Source organism: Anarhichas minor, unplaced genomic scaffold (assembly GCF_050575085.1).
Source record: "Anarhichas minor isolate MPS153535 unplaced genomic scaffold, ASM5057508v1 ptg000043l, whole genome shotgun sequence".
NCBI classification, from domain to species: Eukaryota; Metazoa; Chordata; class Actinopteri; order Perciformes; family Anarhichadidae; genus Anarhichas; species Anarhichas minor.
The window spans coordinates 7,693,268-7,711,590 of NW_027466489.1; the positions used below are offsets into that span (position 1 = coordinate 7,693,268).

The 18,323-nt window shown below is 41.0% G+C and overlaps 1 protein-coding gene across 2 annotated transcripts in view; it reads right to left on the bottom strand.

Moving 5' to 3' along the window:
* LOC142970393 (A-type voltage-gated potassium channel KCND3-like) overlaps positions 1-18,075 on the bottom strand; it is an 84,351-nt gene extending 66,276 nt beyond the window's left edge. For both annotated transcript variants that reach the window (XM_076110594.1, XM_076110593.1), the window contains exon 1: positions 16,973-18,075. In XM_076110594.1, the coding sequence (XP_075966709.1) occupies positions 16,973-18,075 (1,103 nt within the window). The remainder of the gene's footprint in view (positions 1-16,972) is intronic.
* Between the last annotated feature and the right edge of the window lie 248 nt (positions 18,076-18,323).

An 18,323-nucleotide genomic window follows, 5' to 3' on the forward strand; every position in this document is an offset into this window, starting at 1 on the left:
TTCCGACATAATAAACATGGATGTGCCAATAAAGATGTGGTCACCAGTTGTATTGATTGGCTGTGAGAAGAGATTTCATCCATAACTCTCCCAACAGCGGCCGTGATTACTCGTTCTGTTCTTTTGACCGGGCTGTAATGAAAACATCTTTTGTAAATACAGCCTTCAAAACACAGCATCAACAGCAGCATAAATCCATAAAGAATATGGCAAAAATCATTGGACATGAGCGATTTACATAAGAATGCAATAAAAATGACTTCCAGATGTTGAACGTCAGGGAGTACGGGTGTTAAAACACTGCAAGATTGAATTCCTTGTGTGTAATAGTAAAAACCTGTAGAAATAGCAGCTTCTCAACATTACAACTTCCTATTATTTTAAGGGTGCAGCAACACTGACGGAACATTACTTAGAAAATAATGTAAAAGACAAAAACTAAAAGAAAGTATAATGTGTAATTTTCAAAAGGATATTTGGAAAATTCTGGGAAATTTGTCTAATCTTTGAAGTTTTTCAGCTACTGTAGATAGAATACATTGTAGCAAATAACTCCTGACCTGAGAAATAAAACCTTATAAATCCAGAAATCTAAAATCTAATTTTAAACTACGCACCAAATATTAACCCTTACCCACATGATTAAATGTTTTCCAGCTGACTGCATAACAAAGGAGTCACATGGTTACAATTAATACAGTTTTGTATCAATTTAATTTGGCACATATTTATCCTCTGTAAGTCTACATCTTTATAGTGAACAAAATGTAAAAAGGAATACAAACTTTAGGTCTTTTAGTGGCTAAACACTGTCTCTCACTGTTTTTTTATTCAGCAACAACGGCTGGCTTCTACAGCACCTGCACTCAAAACACTAAAGCAACAGTGAAGAAAGTAACCGTGCTCGTGTGAGGATAACAAGCATTAGTGAAGCTTCTTAATCTCCGAATGCACAGAGAGGTCAACATAGCTCAGAGATTTTAACATAATTGGCATCCAGAGCTGTTGATTTACTTCAAATGTGTCGTGTTGATGTGGCCGAGAAAGGGGCTGCAGGCCCGTTTGATGGAGGATAACGATTCTGTGTGGAGCTTTTCAGGGAGGCATTGGGTCTGTGTGAATGGCAGTCAGTGAAATTCTAGAGGTTTATCTTTCTTTTTAATGTTTGTTTTCGAGGCGGTGCACGGAAATACTTGGCAACACTGTCAGCAGAACTTTGTCAGTGAATGACGGCAGCCCACACTAATATAATCATGGACTGTTTGATTACTGACACTATGCCTTCAGACATTAATGTCTACACTGCAGAAGTGAATTGTAATCACACAGCACCCTGCTTTAGAAATAGAGACACAAAAAAACTATAGAGGTTGATTTACCAAGCCACACCAATCTTAAGGTTTCTGGGTTTTAAAGGGTTTTTTCTTTTCATTCATATTATGGTGCATCTGATTAGGGCTCAACAATAATATGGCACCTCAGCCTAAATAAAGTTGTTTTTCTTTTTTAAAGGGAGCAGACCGCTTTACACTTTTCACCCAGTTGTTTCATGCTGTAAGAACATTCAGTGCAGTTTTCATTAAATTTAAGTAATTTAATAATTTGAAGAAAATGAAAGAGTGAGTCGCCAGAAAATATCTGAATAAAAGTGTTGGCACGGCAAAAAAATCATTCAAACATTAATCAACATTTTTTAAGAATCACACATTCTTTTTATACAGTTGAAGGCTACATGGGAATAAACTAATTAAAATGTTTCCACGATCTGCTTTTACACTGAGATGGGTAGTATCGTGCTACGGTGCACATTTAATCAGTTGCAGTTTTATGACTCCGATGTTTCCCCTGCATACAGCGGCGCAGCGCCACTGCAAAATGCAATAGACTCGCTTTAAGCAGCCAGAGTCAGGGAATAGTGAGGATTGACATTTGACAGCCAAAGACATTGCTACCGTTTAGGCTCTCGAGAGTCGGAGTAGAGGAGAGATAGATGAAGTGAAGATAACATTGTCGGTACCGGTTACAAACAGGCTCGGTTGTGAACGACAGGCATGACGGATTCAGTGTTTTTGTGTTGTTAGCTGAGCTAGACCAGATAATATTCAGTTAAAAGAGATTGGTGATGCTGTTGTGCCTTTATTTTTCTTTGTTAAGTTTGCTGGAAGACATGTAATGTAGCACCGCTGCGTTTTATTTGGAGTGAGCACTGCGCCAGACTCCGTGTGAAACAAAATCCTTTTAAATGCTACATTGCTTGTCAGCAACCAGTCACGTGGTAACTTTAAATCAATTTGGCCTTGTTTGCTATGATTAATTTGGCATGCAGTTAACACACCAGTCATGATTTTGTTTTAATGAAAATACAGCTCCTGGCATTTGCTCATTTGTTCTTCATCCCTGTTTTGGAAGAAGGAAATAATGGGAACAGGCAAACCGGCTTTAGAAGTGATACATTTCCTTTTTAAATAAGTGCTGTGCAATATTTATCTAATTTATGCTGAAGTGAAGAGTGGTTCAAGTGGATTAAAAAAAACTGATAAATATTTGAATGAGTAACAAATATTTAAGTAAAGTTTAAATAAACTTTAAAGTGTTAAATTTAAGAACATAATTTAGTGTTTTGTAACCTTGTAGGGCTTTTTATTGAAATAATGAAATTAGTTTGGTTGTAGTGATCAGTTACCAGCAATAGTGTGACTTGTAATAGTCTTAAAAACCAACATGAAAAATAATTGTTAGAAGATTGTGGATAGTGATCCTGACAGTTTAGTTACATTAGTACACAGCCTCAACCAAATACTCAGCTGAACCACACAAAGAACACTGCACGACTTATTCCTGCACGAACACCACTCAAACATTAGCTTTGGATTTTATCAAACAAGCTGTAATTCAATTCATGTACTGGCCCAAATATTGCTTTCAGGGTAACCAGGTGTTTCTGGAATCATCAGGTTCAGCAGCAACACAAGACACACATCTGCTTCATTCTTCAGTACCTTTTCCCTTGTGTGTTTCAAGGACAGAGGATGTTGTATGTTGTACACTGTAAAGCCCTCTGACACAAAATTGTTATTTGTGATATTGAGCTATACAAATTAAATTAAATTGAAAGTGAATGTTGAAAAAGCAGCGTCATTGTTCTCTCCAATTTGGCTCAGAAAAGGTTGCTATTTTTCTTCTTTCTTTTTTTCTTCAACACAGCACAGCTGGAGGCATCAAACTCAAATTCGGTTCAGTCAGTCGGACAGTCATCTTACACAGCTTCATGGCAACTGTGAATGAGGGCAGCTGGTGAGTGCAAAAGCTTGTTTAAGACGTTAATTGTTACAAATCAGCGCAATGCCTGAGACAGTTCCGCTTATAATAGTGCACGTATAAACAATGCAAGTCGTTATATTTACTATCAGATTTATTATCAGATTCATGAAAGAGTTTGCCCATTAATGCTTTTTTTCTATTAGCTGCAGTGGTATGTTGGTTTTTGTCTTTACTGGGCGAGAGATGTTCTTTTTCTGCATACCAAAAACACTTATTTTCGCTCCATCATTTACTGCATCTATAGTAATCTTGATTTGAGGTAGCCGTTACTGGGCAGGTACCGAGTATCTCAGGGACTACACCCAAACATGTTGCACACATATGATCAACAACAAGCAGAACAATTTAGCATGAAAACACGCAAGTGATTCATTTTGAATGGAAGTCAATGATTAAATGACCCTACTTCTCACTTGATTTACTACCTCAGTAAACATGGTAAACATGAGTTGATGGTCTCAATCGCTCGTCTCATGTCTTCAATACAGCATGATGTTCATGTAGTATGTTATAGTCCCTTTTAGAATCAAATAGACCATAAAGTGGAATATGCTTTAGGGCGGGCTTACTATGATTGACGTCACTCCTCAGGAGTCTAAATATGATAACTTCCATTCACTGGTTGCAAAAAGCCAAGATGGCGATGGCCGTAATCCAAAATTGCGACGGCCAAATCCCCGTACTCAAGGCTTCAAAACAGCGGTCCACAAGAAAATGGGTGACGTCACGATGACTACGTCCACTTAGTTTAAAAGTTTTGAACAGTCATAACTCCAACAACATTGATAAAGTTGTTTTTTATGCTACAATTGTCTTTGGTTCACAGCGTCTAATTATGACATGATAACATCAGAACATTGCTGTGTTTTATGATGCCAGGCTAATGCAGAATTAACAGCAATAACCACTATTATCGCTACAAACAGCCGTTCAGGTCAGTCAAACAATCACAGTCGCCTTTGTGTTGTAAGTCATTCCCTGACGATGACACAATGTAAATATGTAATATATGAATGCAATGTGTGCCTTCATTATAGCAAACTCACAAATGTTGATAGCTTTTGCCGTCCAATCAGAAAACTCATTCTGGCTAATGTATCTCATCTCTTGCTTCATGAATGTTTGAATGAAACATAGCCACATCATCACTTTCAGTTGTGCTATTGGAGAGAATGCTTGATTCAAATAAATGTAAGAAAAACCGACACTTTACATTCTTTTTAACATCTGAGGAACTCTGGCTGCATATAAAGTGATATTTAAAGGTGAGGTGAAAAGGAAGGTACCAGACTATGTCCTGGAGCTGCATTTGAGACTGTAATGGAAAACATAAACATGCTGGTATTATTTATAATGTCAGGTAGGCATATGCGCCCCTCAGGCTAGATAGGTAGAGGACACACTCACACACACAGGCAGAGAAACATACACTTACATGTATTTTTCAAAATCAGTTTGTCAATTTGTTTCGACAAAACAGAGCAATCAAATGTTTCTTTGTTGCTCTCACTGTTTTATGCACTTTATTTTATTTTCACGATATGGTCAATTTAACCTTGAGTTCCACTCCTTGTCTGCATCCTCCTTCACATCACACTGAAGGTTATTAGTACATTTTCTTTACCTTTCTGTGAGCTAAACCCTTGCCAGCTGTGTAGCAAGATAAGGGCCAAGTATCTAAAAATAACCCACTCATTCGGGGTACAGAGCATGCCGTGTCATTCAAGGTTCTCCTTTGTGCCCCAATACAAACATCTTGAGATAACATGTCGGAAACTGTATTAGATAACATCACGTCTTCTGTCCTCCTCGCTGGCTTCCTTCCTTTTCTTTTTGATTTGACGTTCACTCTCTTCCTTTTCACCTTCCTCCTACAAGGAAGGTGAAAAGTCTTTCTTCATTCTCCTCTATCTCCCCCCATTTCATCCCACTATCACATTTTTAAGATATGTTGACGTCGCATATCATGTTCTTCTGTGCTTATGTACTTCTTGACTTTCCCTTAACTTACATTCCACGTCATTTCCCTTCACTTCTCCAAACGTTGTCGACCTTAGCGTTCCCCAATCAATCACACAAACGCACCCACGCACACTCATCTGTGCCTCCGCTCCAAGGCCACTCTGCTAACAGGCTGCTACTCTACACTCGCTAAGTGTGTGACATCAAACACATGAGGCCTAGGAAAAAAAGTACATTGTATGGACAATTTCAGATATCTGTTAAGCACGCAATCAAACAGCTTTTACTTTATGATAGCAAAGAAGACTACTTCAAAAGCAGCATGTTTAAAAAGTGCTAAATGTGTCAATTTGTGGTTCCTTAAAATACAATTTCCTGTTGTTTCTTGTGTCACAAAAAAGTTGGCATCCCCCGTCAAACCAGAAGCTCCATCTCTGTGTTTGATGTAGAAAGCAGGAAGAAAGATCAAAGCCGGTAACAGCTCTTGATTACAGCAGAAGGACTTCTGCAAGTAAAATGACATGAAGCAAAATCCAACCCAGTTGCAAAACAATGTAGAGGCTGATAGCATTCATTTGTTTTGTTTATATGACAGAATCACAATTAAAAAAGGACCACTAAGTGATTCGTTAGGCTAAGAGAGAAATGATACTCAAACAGGTTTATCACAAGCTTTTTTTAAAAATAAACATGTCTGAAGGCAGCCATGTTTACTGCTATCCAGACGATGCGAAGAGAACACTTGCACATAAAGCTGCTGGTGTTAACTAGTCTGCAGTGTGTTCAGAGTTTTGTTATCTCAAGTGAAAAACAATGGTTATACCTTGCTGGCAAAAGGAAAGGCCTAACCAATTAGAGCTAGAAAGAGATAACGAGATGAGAGAGAGAAAAAATTGGAGTCCAGTGACAGCAGAAAACAAGAGTTGGATCGCTCTGAAGATGGATGAAGGTTTGTTTAGTGATGCCGGCATTGCTTGTTTTCAGATGAATGTGAACATGAAAGAATCCACTAAATGAATTAAAAAACTGTTGGTGTGATAGATACATCAACCGTTTCAGAGGGTGAGGAAAAACCTTCAGAGAAGACCCTCTGGGAAATCAGTTAGTGTACAAGTTAAGTTGCAATTTAATCATTCATTTCTATAAATACCACAGTAAATTCAAACCTGCACCAATATATATCTTCATAATTAAAATAGATTATATGACTATGTGTTATGTTTAAGGTGTCACAAGTAGTAACACATCTACAGCTTCTTCAGTCCAAGGAAAATTGGCGTCTTCAGCTTATTGTTTTGGTGTTACGGCCCACAACTTCACTGTTTTGGTTCAGTCTTACCGTTCGTCAGCATTGTTTCCAGCCACAGCAGGCAGCTGTATTCAGCTAAAGAACTCTGATACATCCAGTGCATGTAACCGGCCAAGCACCAAACATCCGACAAATAAAGTTAGCGACTAGCTTGTGAACAAAGTGAAGCATTTAGCCGCTACAGAGCCAGATGTTTCTCTCTTGTTGGTGGAGACCAAAACAGAGCAAAAAGGAGAGTGAACATTGGACTTGCATTCATCAGGTGGCTAGATCACAATCAAAATGAATACTAATGTTGCTTCATGTCTGCTGGATATGTAAATAGGCAATTGTTTGCGAACATGTTCACCGTAACAACTTTATGAGGATGTCAAATTGGTGTTTACAGCTTATTGTTGTTGAATGATACCTACTGCACCCATTTAAAATGAGGATCAGTAATGAGTTGAACAAACAGTACAAAGCTCCTGCTATGGACAGGACAATGCTTCATATGACGGGTAGTCAACCACATCAGAAGGCAAAGGTTCATACCTGATCTGGACACAGACGCATTCTTTTTTTGAAGAAGGGGATTACGGCACACATTTTCAGACAGTGTCTCCAGGAAGAATCGTAGATTTGTACTCAGTTATGCCAATGAAAAGTGATAGAAATAATTAAGAAAGAGAGCTTGAGGGCGGCGGTAAAACCCTTGCACCTTTCTCACCTCCGCACAGCTTCACACGGGTGTGAACGTCAGATTGCCACACGGAGCCCCTAATCGTTGGACGTTGGAAAGATGTTTCAAAAGCTATTTCACCATCCAACACGCAGTTCTGACGGAGCATAATGGTGCCTCAAAGCATGATTATATGTCTATATTTGAACTGTGTAGAAAAGGCTCCGTAAAATGTTATGGGATTAGACTTCATGTTGTAATGCTCTTTCGTATTTGCTTTGATGAAATGTGTGTGGTATTCCCCTACACACCTGGGGAAATCACTTTATCGCTATAAAAACAAGATGATAACACCTTTGTGGAGCACTAAGGATGACTCTTTTGCTGAAATACATCAGACTAAGAGGCTGAACTCAGGCCAGAGTATTGTGATATTTTTTCTGCTGCTATCCGAGCTACTGCTCGGGTGTGTCCGTGGGACTGCGACTCCTGTGACTACATCATGGTTCATGCAGTGGCAACTGATTTGATTTTTGTGCACATGGTGCGCTGCTGCTCAACCCTAAGAAATGTAACAGATGGCAGTACTGATGCAGGTTACTATGAAGAAACAGCGTTGCAGACTTGTCAGCCGATTGGTCCCGTTTGCTGCCTTCAAACGAGAGAGAGAGAGAGAGAGAGAGAGAGAGAGAATGGTGAAGGTTTCCAGACACTGCTATCTTTTGCACGTTTAATTATTTTTAAATGAGCTTAGGTGTTAAATGAACCTGTGTTGGAGCTAAATTAAATTCCACAGCTATCATTAGAAAGGTTTCTATTAAAGAGCCTTGTGTTGGGAAATTGGCTCCAAGAGTAAAGTGGCCAGATAAAGGCAGGAATATTTCTAATTTCCGACAAGCTGCACTTGTTTTGACCCCAGGGGTTCAGCAAGGCAGCAACATAGCCCATAAATTACATCTGAAAGCAGGCTGCCATAAAAAAAACACTACAATATGAAACCTCTGATGATTTGTGAAATGTGTGTGAAAGAACATTCCCACTTACAAACTATGCAGCTCGACATCCCAGTTCTGTTTCGGCGTGCCGCAAAGATCCTGAATTATTAACAAAACAATGTATGCCATTCCAGAATTAATAGGCCAAAACGCCTCACTTCTGTTACCAATTATCCATTATTAACTGTACACACAATAAATCCAGCACACAATTACTAGGAAAATAGAAAATCATTTGCATATCAAGCAAATCTAAAAGAAAACACACACCAACTCCAATTGTTTTCTCACACTATGAGATGCCATATTTGAATCAAAAAAAGTCAAAGGATACTTTAGATATTACATGTACGCTTAAAAGTAAAATACTCAAGCAGACTTTTGATTAACTCGCAACAAGAGATGCTTTGTTCAACCCAGTGTTAATTAATCCCTTTATGCAGAGCCGCGTGCCGAGCTAAGACTGGAGTTAAGAATACCTTTCATCAGAACCAGAGGCCTGAGATTATTGCTTCCTTTGTTGTCTCCAAACTCACTGCCAAATACTTTCTTTTTGTTGTTTCACAGTGCCAAGGAGATCAATGGTCAAGTTAGACAATTAACCTTATTTACTAAAACATTAACGAGGAACACAGACTTCAAGACACAGAACTCGGCTTATCAGTTGTTGAAAGATGCCAGTTTCTAAAAGTTTAAACTTAACAGCAGCAGTGTTGACGCACTATAAGGATTCTTTGACTGATGATTGAATAGTTCCCACTGATTGTGGAAATGCCCATCCCTAATACACCGCATGAAATAAAGTCTGTGTGGAAATGTGTCCACTGTGTCTACACACTGAAATGGTTTGTAAACTGACAGAAAATGAAACCACAACAATGTTTTATAATTGATTCATCACTAAAGCCAAATGCCAAACATTCACAGCTTGTCAAATGTAAACTTTTGTTGCATTTCTTTCCGTTTTGTATTAGTGTAAAGTGAATACATTTTGGTTTTGGACTGTTTGAATAAAACAAGCCACCTGATGGATTCACTTTCGGCTCCGTGCATTTTTCACTGTTTATAAACATTTTGTTGAACATTCATGAAGATTTGATTTAAAGGTGATTACTCCAAAACAGACTCAGACAAGGTTCTGTTTAACAAGTCTTTTTTTTTTTTGAGCTGACACCTCGATCAGCAGGACAATATCCTTCCAAAACTCAAAACAAATGACTGAAACAACAACACTTCCTGCTTTGCTTCAAATAGACAGGAGTCCTACAAAGCTATTGTCACTGGGCACACTGCTAAAATGGTTGATGCTGCTGTTTGTCTTAGCACGGTGTCTTCTCATTTATACTACACTGAGTGACTATATATGAATGTATAGTGTTTATGACCCCCCCCCCCCCCCCGGGCAGATGACAGCGTTTCTTATAGACCCTCGTGGCTTCACAGACATGGAAGTATACTTTGAGTTTAATGGATTCACTAAAAGAATTCATCGCTAGATTAATCGATTGCAGAGATAAAAATGTGCTGCAGCACGCCATACAGTATGCGGATGTATGACAGTGTAGTTCATGAACGTGGACACTGTAACAGACCTGAAGCAAGTGTCAAAAAAAAGAAAGAAAGTTTTGTTCTCACTTCACATCGCCCCTTCCTTCCTCCTGGTGTCGACCAGCCCTGCAGCACAGAGTTCTTGTAAACCCGAAGCACAACCCGTCTGACCTCCCTCATTCCTGCCTCTGGCCCCGAGGCCAAGTCCACAAAGACTAATAGAGACGTTGAGCAGAGAACGCAGAGGGGGGCGAGCTAAAAGTCTCTCTGAAGAAAGAAGCAGATTATATATAGCCACTGATTAAGGCAGAGATGGGAACATGACCTACATGCATAACAACATTTTCTCTCACTTTCTACAGAACAAGCCTCCGTCCAGGACCAGGACTCTACAACTGGGAGAGTCACTCTAATTATAACACCAGAGTCAGATTTCAATGCACACCTCATTAATATTTCTCTTATTATTGGGTTAATGTTTTTAGAGGCGTGGGAGACGTGGGAGAGCTGGAGGCAGGCCAGCCAACCTTCCAGCGCACCTGTCATGCAGGTAAAATACAACCAGCTCTCATCCATTGAGCCTGCATCGTGTATCAGATTATAGTTAAAACAGATAACTCCCTTTCACACACAGAGCCTGTTCTCAAAATAGCTGTTCCTCTGGGAGACTCATGGGGGAATAGGGGAGTAAAAGAGGGAGCGCAAGAAAGAGAGGGGGGGGGGCTTTTTCCTTCCATTATCAATCTTTCGGATCCTGTCCCGGTGACGCCATTGACCGCGTATCCGGCTGGCTCCAAACAGCGCCGAGCACCGGCAGGCCGCCGCAGGGAGCACACCTTGCTGAGATTCAATCCAGATTGTTTTATCAGCCACCTGAGGTTGATTTAACACCCCTGTTCCTGGACAGTGAAAGCGGCTGATTATACAGCCAGTCTGTCCCTTCCGCCCCCCCCATCTCCCTCAGCTCAAGCCCATTACTGCTGCGCTGCGCTGTCTGGGCTCAAGCAGACGCGGAGGGGATGCAGAGAGGCAGGACAAAAACGCGAGACAAGATCAAAGGCAATAACTATGTATGTGTGTGAATGAATCAGCATATGATTGTGTGTATGTGCTCTTTGGGACATACTGTATATATATGTATATATATATATACATATATATACAATCACTTTTTCACACAGGGCCATGTAGGTTTGGATTTTTTTTCCCCCTTAATAATGAAAACCTTCATTTAAAAACTGCATTTTGTGTTTACTTGTGTTATCTTTGTCTAATATTTAAATTAGTTTGATGATCTGAAACATTTAAGTGTGACAATCATGCAAAAAAATAAGAAATCAGGAAGGGGGCAAACACTTTTTCACACAACTGTATATACATACGTGCATCTGATCAAAATGTTGACAGGCTTGACTGTCAGCTGGCAGAAATGTTCTCAGTGTTGCAGTATGTCTTCTCAGGTGTGTTTATATTTGTAATGTCCTACTCGCATAAAAATATATATGTTTTCAGGCCTATAAACTTTTCACCCAGAGTTATTAATGTGTCTGTTTGTTTGTGAATGTGTGTGTGTGTGTGTTTCTGCCTGAGGCCACGTTTGGACACACATTATGGACTACACATTGGGGGCAGGGTTTTCTAACTACCTTGTTGAGGAGTTGGAGGTGTGCAGCCTGTCGCCTGAAACCCTTCATCCAACAGCTCACTGCGGCTGTTTTCTTCTTGTTCTGCTACTCTCTGCTATATATCTAAACCTGACCCAGCATAAAACAAATGCCAAAAAAGTCAAACATCTGGTTTTGTAAATGCCTTTTTGATAACCGGCCGTGGTAACAAATACATCGCATTTCCTGTGACTGCTTCGGAATAAAAGCCAACGCGTTTCACCCAGCTGAATGCAGACTGTATATAGTAACAAAAGTGAGGCTTGTTGTCATGGAAATCTTCAGTACTAACAATACTAACATGCACATATGAACGTGGTGTTAATGGCTGCCATAATTGTTCCTGTTCAGATTGCATTAAGGGAAGTGTAGGATCCAGTGTTTGCTGCATCAATTTGGACTATTCCTTTAAAATCTGTCGCTCATAAGCCCCAACTTTATAAAAGTGTACTAAATACTATACTAAATGTGGTTAGTCAAAGATTAAAGTAACATTTGGTGATGTATCAGCTTTGGTTTGGGTTACGATGATGGACAGGCAATCTAAAGTGTTCTACAGTACATGCTTATATGTGTGTTTGTTGTCAAATGCTTTGGATTTGCTGAAAAATAATATTCAAAGGAATATGGTGGTGAGCCAAAAAACATATTCCAGTATGTTGTGTACACCAATAACACATCTGATGTAAGCTTGCAGGTTTTTTGTTCTTCGGAAAACATGATTTGTGGATGACCAGTGGGATTGTTTTATGTACTGCACTGTATGTACTGCTGTGTATGTAGCTTCTTAAGCGCACTGACAGATGGTTCATCGGTGACCTCATCACCTGAGCATATGTCTCTTCAGCAGGTGAACAGATCGACGGGCGACAGGCAGGAGGGAAAACGGAGCCTCGTGAGAAGCTGCTGGCTGTTCAACTTGCAGTTGTAATCACGTACAGATAAGCCTCTCTGATGTTCTATTGAAGAGGAGGGGGCACATACTGTACTAAGCACCCGTATTTCAATACATTTTATTTTCACCTGCTTGCTTTTGTTTTGTTTGTGTGGGTTGGAGTTCTACATATAAAAGACTAACTGTACACGTTTGTTTTTTCTCTTTTACATATTAATTCTATGTCTGTTGTTTTGATCAAAGGAGGTAACAGTGCACAGTGCTGCACACTGCTGGATTCTGTGCAGGTCATAGTCAGATTGTCAGCACAGAAAACAAAGCCCTGACTCACATCATAAAAAAATGATACCCTTTTATTTTAAAGTGTCAATTCATAATATCTCTGATGATTTTTTGACCATATCAAATATCTAAAATCCAAATCTGAGAGAAAAACAAAACCGTATGTTCAGACCTTCCGTGCGCTCCTCTTTCAAACCTAATGTGAGCACATTTCTATGAATCCCACTTTACCGTTTCCAATAAAAGGTACAGACCCGTGTGGCTGTATAAAGGGGACATGTTGAATTTGAACACTCATATTCTGATTGTGTGAGCCTTGGACATGCATCGGTTGATAGTTTTCCTGATTGTAAATGACTGTCCTGGTTAGCTATGAGGATCACCATTGTCGGAGCTGTGGATGGACACTCATGCCCTGTCCACACTACTCCGTTTCTCCTTGGATGCAGATTTGTCAAATAGAAACGATCTCCGTCCACACGGGAGTTTCAGCATCATTCTCGAGTTGATCTGCGTCCACACGGCAGCCGTCGAAGGCGGACAGCACGTGACCATTAACTACACTGGGCATGCGCGTGACGGTGTAAACAGGAAGTGAATTGCTTGCTTAGTTAAAAAAAAAAACAAATACTCGCTCTGTCTCTCTCTCTCCAAATTTACTTTAACATCAACACTTACACATAAACGTTTACTAGATTATGGGTCCATCAATGTGGTCTCTCACTCGTTTCCTCCGTGTTGTTGATGTCTGTTCTCACTAGTAGCTCTGAACGTCATGTCCGCCTAGCTAGCTTCTAAGCTAATTTTAACATTACCGCCAATGGAGAAATGCTAACCGCGATTAGCATTACAGCGGTGCGGGTCTATCTCTCTCACATCAAATTTACTTTAAAATCAACACTTACACGTAAACGTTTACTAGAATATGGGTCCATACATGTGGTCAACACACGTCTCTCACTCTATTCTGCTCTTCCTTCGTGCAGGAAAGCTTAGCAGATCGCTAACAGTAGATCCGTGAAATAAAGACCATGGAATCCATAGAAGAGTTTCAAGACTTCAGTGTGAATCTTTATTTGTAAAACTGTGGAAGCACAATATGAAATATGGCTTTACGAACCGTCCCTATACACATTACACGAATACAAAACAACAATCCATGATATAGCCAGCATGTAACATGTCCGCCTAGCTAGCTTCTAAGCTAATTTTAACATTACCGCCAATGGAGAAATGCTAACCGCGATTAGCATTTAATACAACACAAACATTTGTGTTGTATTAAATGCTAATCGCGGTTAGCATTTCTAGCAATTACATACTAAACACGCGAATAGAATATATCTACGTACATATTTTCATGCTCCATAAATACATACTTACAGACTAAGGTCTCTCAAGGCTACCAAACGGAAGAAGTAAAACGTTAGAGCAGCATGTCTTCTCATTAGAATCTAAAAACAACGAGCTGCTCCATAGGGCTGATGCCGGTCACACCGCTCGCTAATCACTCCAATAACAGCTGCTTCCTCCACAGAAATGCAGACTTTTACTGCATAGCTGCTGCTAGCTGTTGTGCTAGCAGCAACGCTTGCAATTAGTTATCCATGTTGAAATGAATCGCTGGTAGCCCAGGTACGGGTCATGTGATAGTGAGTGTGACGAATCAGGGACGGAGACGTCATGGTTGCCAAGAACCAATCCAGTAGCGAACACGGGTGTGGGCGTAATTTATTCTAAGCACATCCGTATCCGACCGTCCACACGCAAACGCAACCCCGGAGTTCTCAAACACCTCCAACCTCGCCGGAGTTTTCAGATCCCTCCGTTTAGGGTGCTCCAAAACTCCGGCGTAGTGTGGCTGCTCAGTGTAAACGTAGCAAATACGGAGTAAAATGGAGTAGTGTGGACATGGCCTCAGTGCTGCTGCCTCTATTGTGTGTAGGACATAATGGCTCCACACTCAAACACATTGTTCAGGGTTCACAATTTACATAATGCTTTCACCTTGGCATTTCTATCCTTTTGTATGTGCGATACAAAAGATCCTCTTATAACACTTACAACACACACACGCACACACACACACACGCACACACACACACTGTAGAACAGGTAACGCGAGGCATCCTTTAAAGCCCTTATGCTGCAGAGAGACAAATAGAGCTATTCTGGTCTGGAGATCCACGATTTCTTTTGGTTTCCATTTCAAGACGACACTTTGACACACTGATCATAACAAGAAGGAGAAATGACTGAAATAACTACTTTACGGTCACCTTAGAAAAGCAAAGAACATTTCAGGTCTGCCAGCCAAACATGTCACTCACAACAGGGACCCTAAACATACTTAAAAAAGACACAAAAAGCCACAAGGTCGCATCGTTAGGTATGTTGTTATGGGTCAAACGTGGTGCAGCATGACAGCCCACACAGTGTTCTAGTCTAGTCGAGTGTTTCTTAGTGTCTGAGCAGATCCCTCTCAGTAATGGACACAGCAGAAACCAGAGAGCTTTTGAGACAATATAAACAGGGTTTAAAGCTCTCTGTCAGCAGACCTTTTTGGAGAGATTTTTTAAAGAAAAAAGTGTCTTAAATTACATTTTATTTCACATTTTCTTCTGGCAATATAGATCCTCATTAATAGTTAAAAGGATATGTTCACATCTAAAGTTATAAATCCTTAAGAGTTCAGTCCATGTTGGCTACTCAAATCCAGCACAGGAACGGCTTCATTACTGATGGTGAAAAGAATTACGGGAGATACAGAATATGAATGGCTATTGCAGAAAAAGTAACAACCATAAATAGAACAAAAATGGGGCTTGATTTCATGAGAATCTTACGGTTGTTGTTTTTTACCGTAAAAACAATACTTACATTAGATGCCACAATTGCTCCTACTGTCCAGAGCCCTTCCTAGCTAAACACCAGAGTAAGTAAGTTAGACAAATCAAGTGGGCATCTTCCAAAGCTACAGATCTTTTGGAGCGAATTTCTGTCTTTTTGTGTTTCGTTGCTGAGCAGCTTGGAAAATAAATAGAAAAAAAGCGCTGAAATGATTTATATCTTTTGAGTTTTGGTCCAAAGATATTCAATTACAATTACTATTAGTCACTTGATATAATGGAACCACCGACTTTATTCTTGTATCATGCCGTTTTATTCCAAAAAGGCAGTTTTGCATTTCCACACAGCATTATTGTACAAAAGCGTGCCGGAGAGAGAAACTGATTTTACTACTCTTCCACTGTGCCTTCATAATACTTCACTCAGCCAAAACTTCGGGAACACTTTCAAGTTCACCCTGCCGTTCATGGCACCGAGCCTCAGCCAGCTTGTGTGAAAGATTAAGAGCAGAGGGGAATCATAATAAAGGTGACAGAGGAGATCTTATGAGACACCTCGCCTCCAGGCTCACACACGGCAGAGAGAGAGAGCCGGCTTTATAATACAGTTCAATTAATTCCTCACAAGGCTTTTTCACACTGAAAGCCTGTGCCATAAATACAGTGCTTGTGGTGTGGCCCCAATTATGAGAACAGAAATGAAGTACAGCAGCTAATATTTTCTCTGTAAAACTACCAAACTGAACCACTGTTCATACAAATGACGAGCTGTATCATCTAAATGTCACAAGGGTGCACAGGTGGAAACATGATCAAGATTTGTTAGTTTATTGGATGATAATAAAAAGGCTATCATAATTGTTTCCAACACCAATATTATTTAATCATAATGGTTCAGTCCATGCTCTTGGGTCAGGCTACATGTTGTGCATCATTTTCTCAAAAGGCTAAAATTGAAAGGGATACAAATTATTTCTCAAGCAAAACATAAATTAAAAGAAAAAATAACTAAATATAGCTCTACATCAATGGAGTCCTTAGTGCACCCACACACAAATATGTGTAGTATCTGGTCATCTTCTTCACACTCGGATGTATTGTATGTATTCAACCACTGTCTCCTAATTTGGCGAGCTGTAGGTGAGGCAAACAAAATGCCACGAGTGATTGTGCTGGTAGATAAATGCCGCACTTCCCACCATTACTCACACTGGCAGCCTCAAATATACGCTGCAGTGTACTGAAGTATGGGGGCAGGCTGGCTTAATGCTCATTTGAAATTCAAATTGGTTTTCATAAATTATTCAATTTTCAAAGTAAAAATCCACAAAAAATGCATCTAGTGCATCTATTAGCATCCGAAAACATTGTTTTACTTCTGTCACAAATACAAATACAGCATGGCAGAATGAGATACAAGACGCTCGCGGTGTTTACGCGTGTATGTATTTACCTCTGTGAGTGTGTACACACGTCGATTACTCACCCCAGCGTCGTCATGGTGACTATAGTGTACCAGAAGGAGGCCGGGATGCTGGTGAACTTGCTGGAGCTGGAGCCCTTCTCTGCGTAGAACATGACGGTGGCGAAGATGATGATGGCCATGGTGAGCGAGAAGAGGAGGAAGCCCAGCTCCGAAGCGCAACTCTTGAGCGTATAACCCAGGATCCGCAGGCCCTGCGAGTGGCGGGAGAACTTGAAGATGCGAAACACTCGAAACACGCGCAGCGTCACGAAGGCGCCGCTCACGTCCTCGTTGTTGCTCATCACCAGGCCGATGTAGTACGGCAAGATGGCCACCACGTCGATGATGCTCATCACCGAGCGCATGAAGCGGTAGCGGCTGGGTGCGGCGAACAGGCGCAACAGGTACTCCACTGTGAAGATCATGACGCAGGCGGTGTCCATGCAGAAGAACGCCACTGTGTAGCGTTCGCCACACGGCATGTCTTTCTGGTTGGCGGTGGATCCGCAGGGCACCGTCTCCACCACATTAGTGAGGACCGAGATGGCGATGAAGAAACCCGTGACATAGTAGAAGACCAGGGCCATGGTGGAGGTGTGGGGGTTCTCAAAGGCACGCCACATGGTCTCCCTGAAGGTCATGTTGGGCAGCTTCATGTCCTTGTTCTCCTCCTGATCGTCCTGAAGCCGCTCTAAATTCTCCCGCTTCCTGTCCTTGTACTCTTCGTAGCAGCAGTCGCCGATGATCTCGGGGATGATGCCGAAAAAGATCAACTCCTCATCGTAGGCTGTGATGCACTGTTGGCGGGGGTAGTGGAGCTTCCCCGTCCGGTAGAAGTTGAGGATGCTTCTGAAGGCATCGGGGTCCCGGTCAAAGAAGTACTCCTTGATTTCCTCATTGTAAAAGAAGTCTTTTTCGGAGCTGCCCAGCAGGGTGTCAGGATAGCGGTCCAGAGTGGTTCTCCAGGTCTGAAAGCGATGGCCGCTGACATTGAGGATTATCAGCTCGTCCTTTCTCTTACTGTTGTCCATTGGTGCAACAGGCATGGGGCAGTTGGCAACAGGCATCCAGCCAATGGCTGCTGCCCTGGCAAAAGGGAGCCACGCTGATACTCCTGTCGCCATCGTGAAGCCGAGTCTCAAAAAGTAGTCCTCCTCACCTTCACAGTTGACACTCCTCCAAATCAACTGACATCTGAGGGATAAATCGCCACAAAGAGAGGAAATATGAAGCTGAAAACAGCAGCACACTAGATGATCAATCCAAATTATCAGTGTTTGCCGTCATGGCACTAAAAGAAGCAGCATGGCACTCGTGACATTTGGAGTTCCAAATGAGTTTTCCCCTCGATTAAATTTCCAGTCACTCTCCC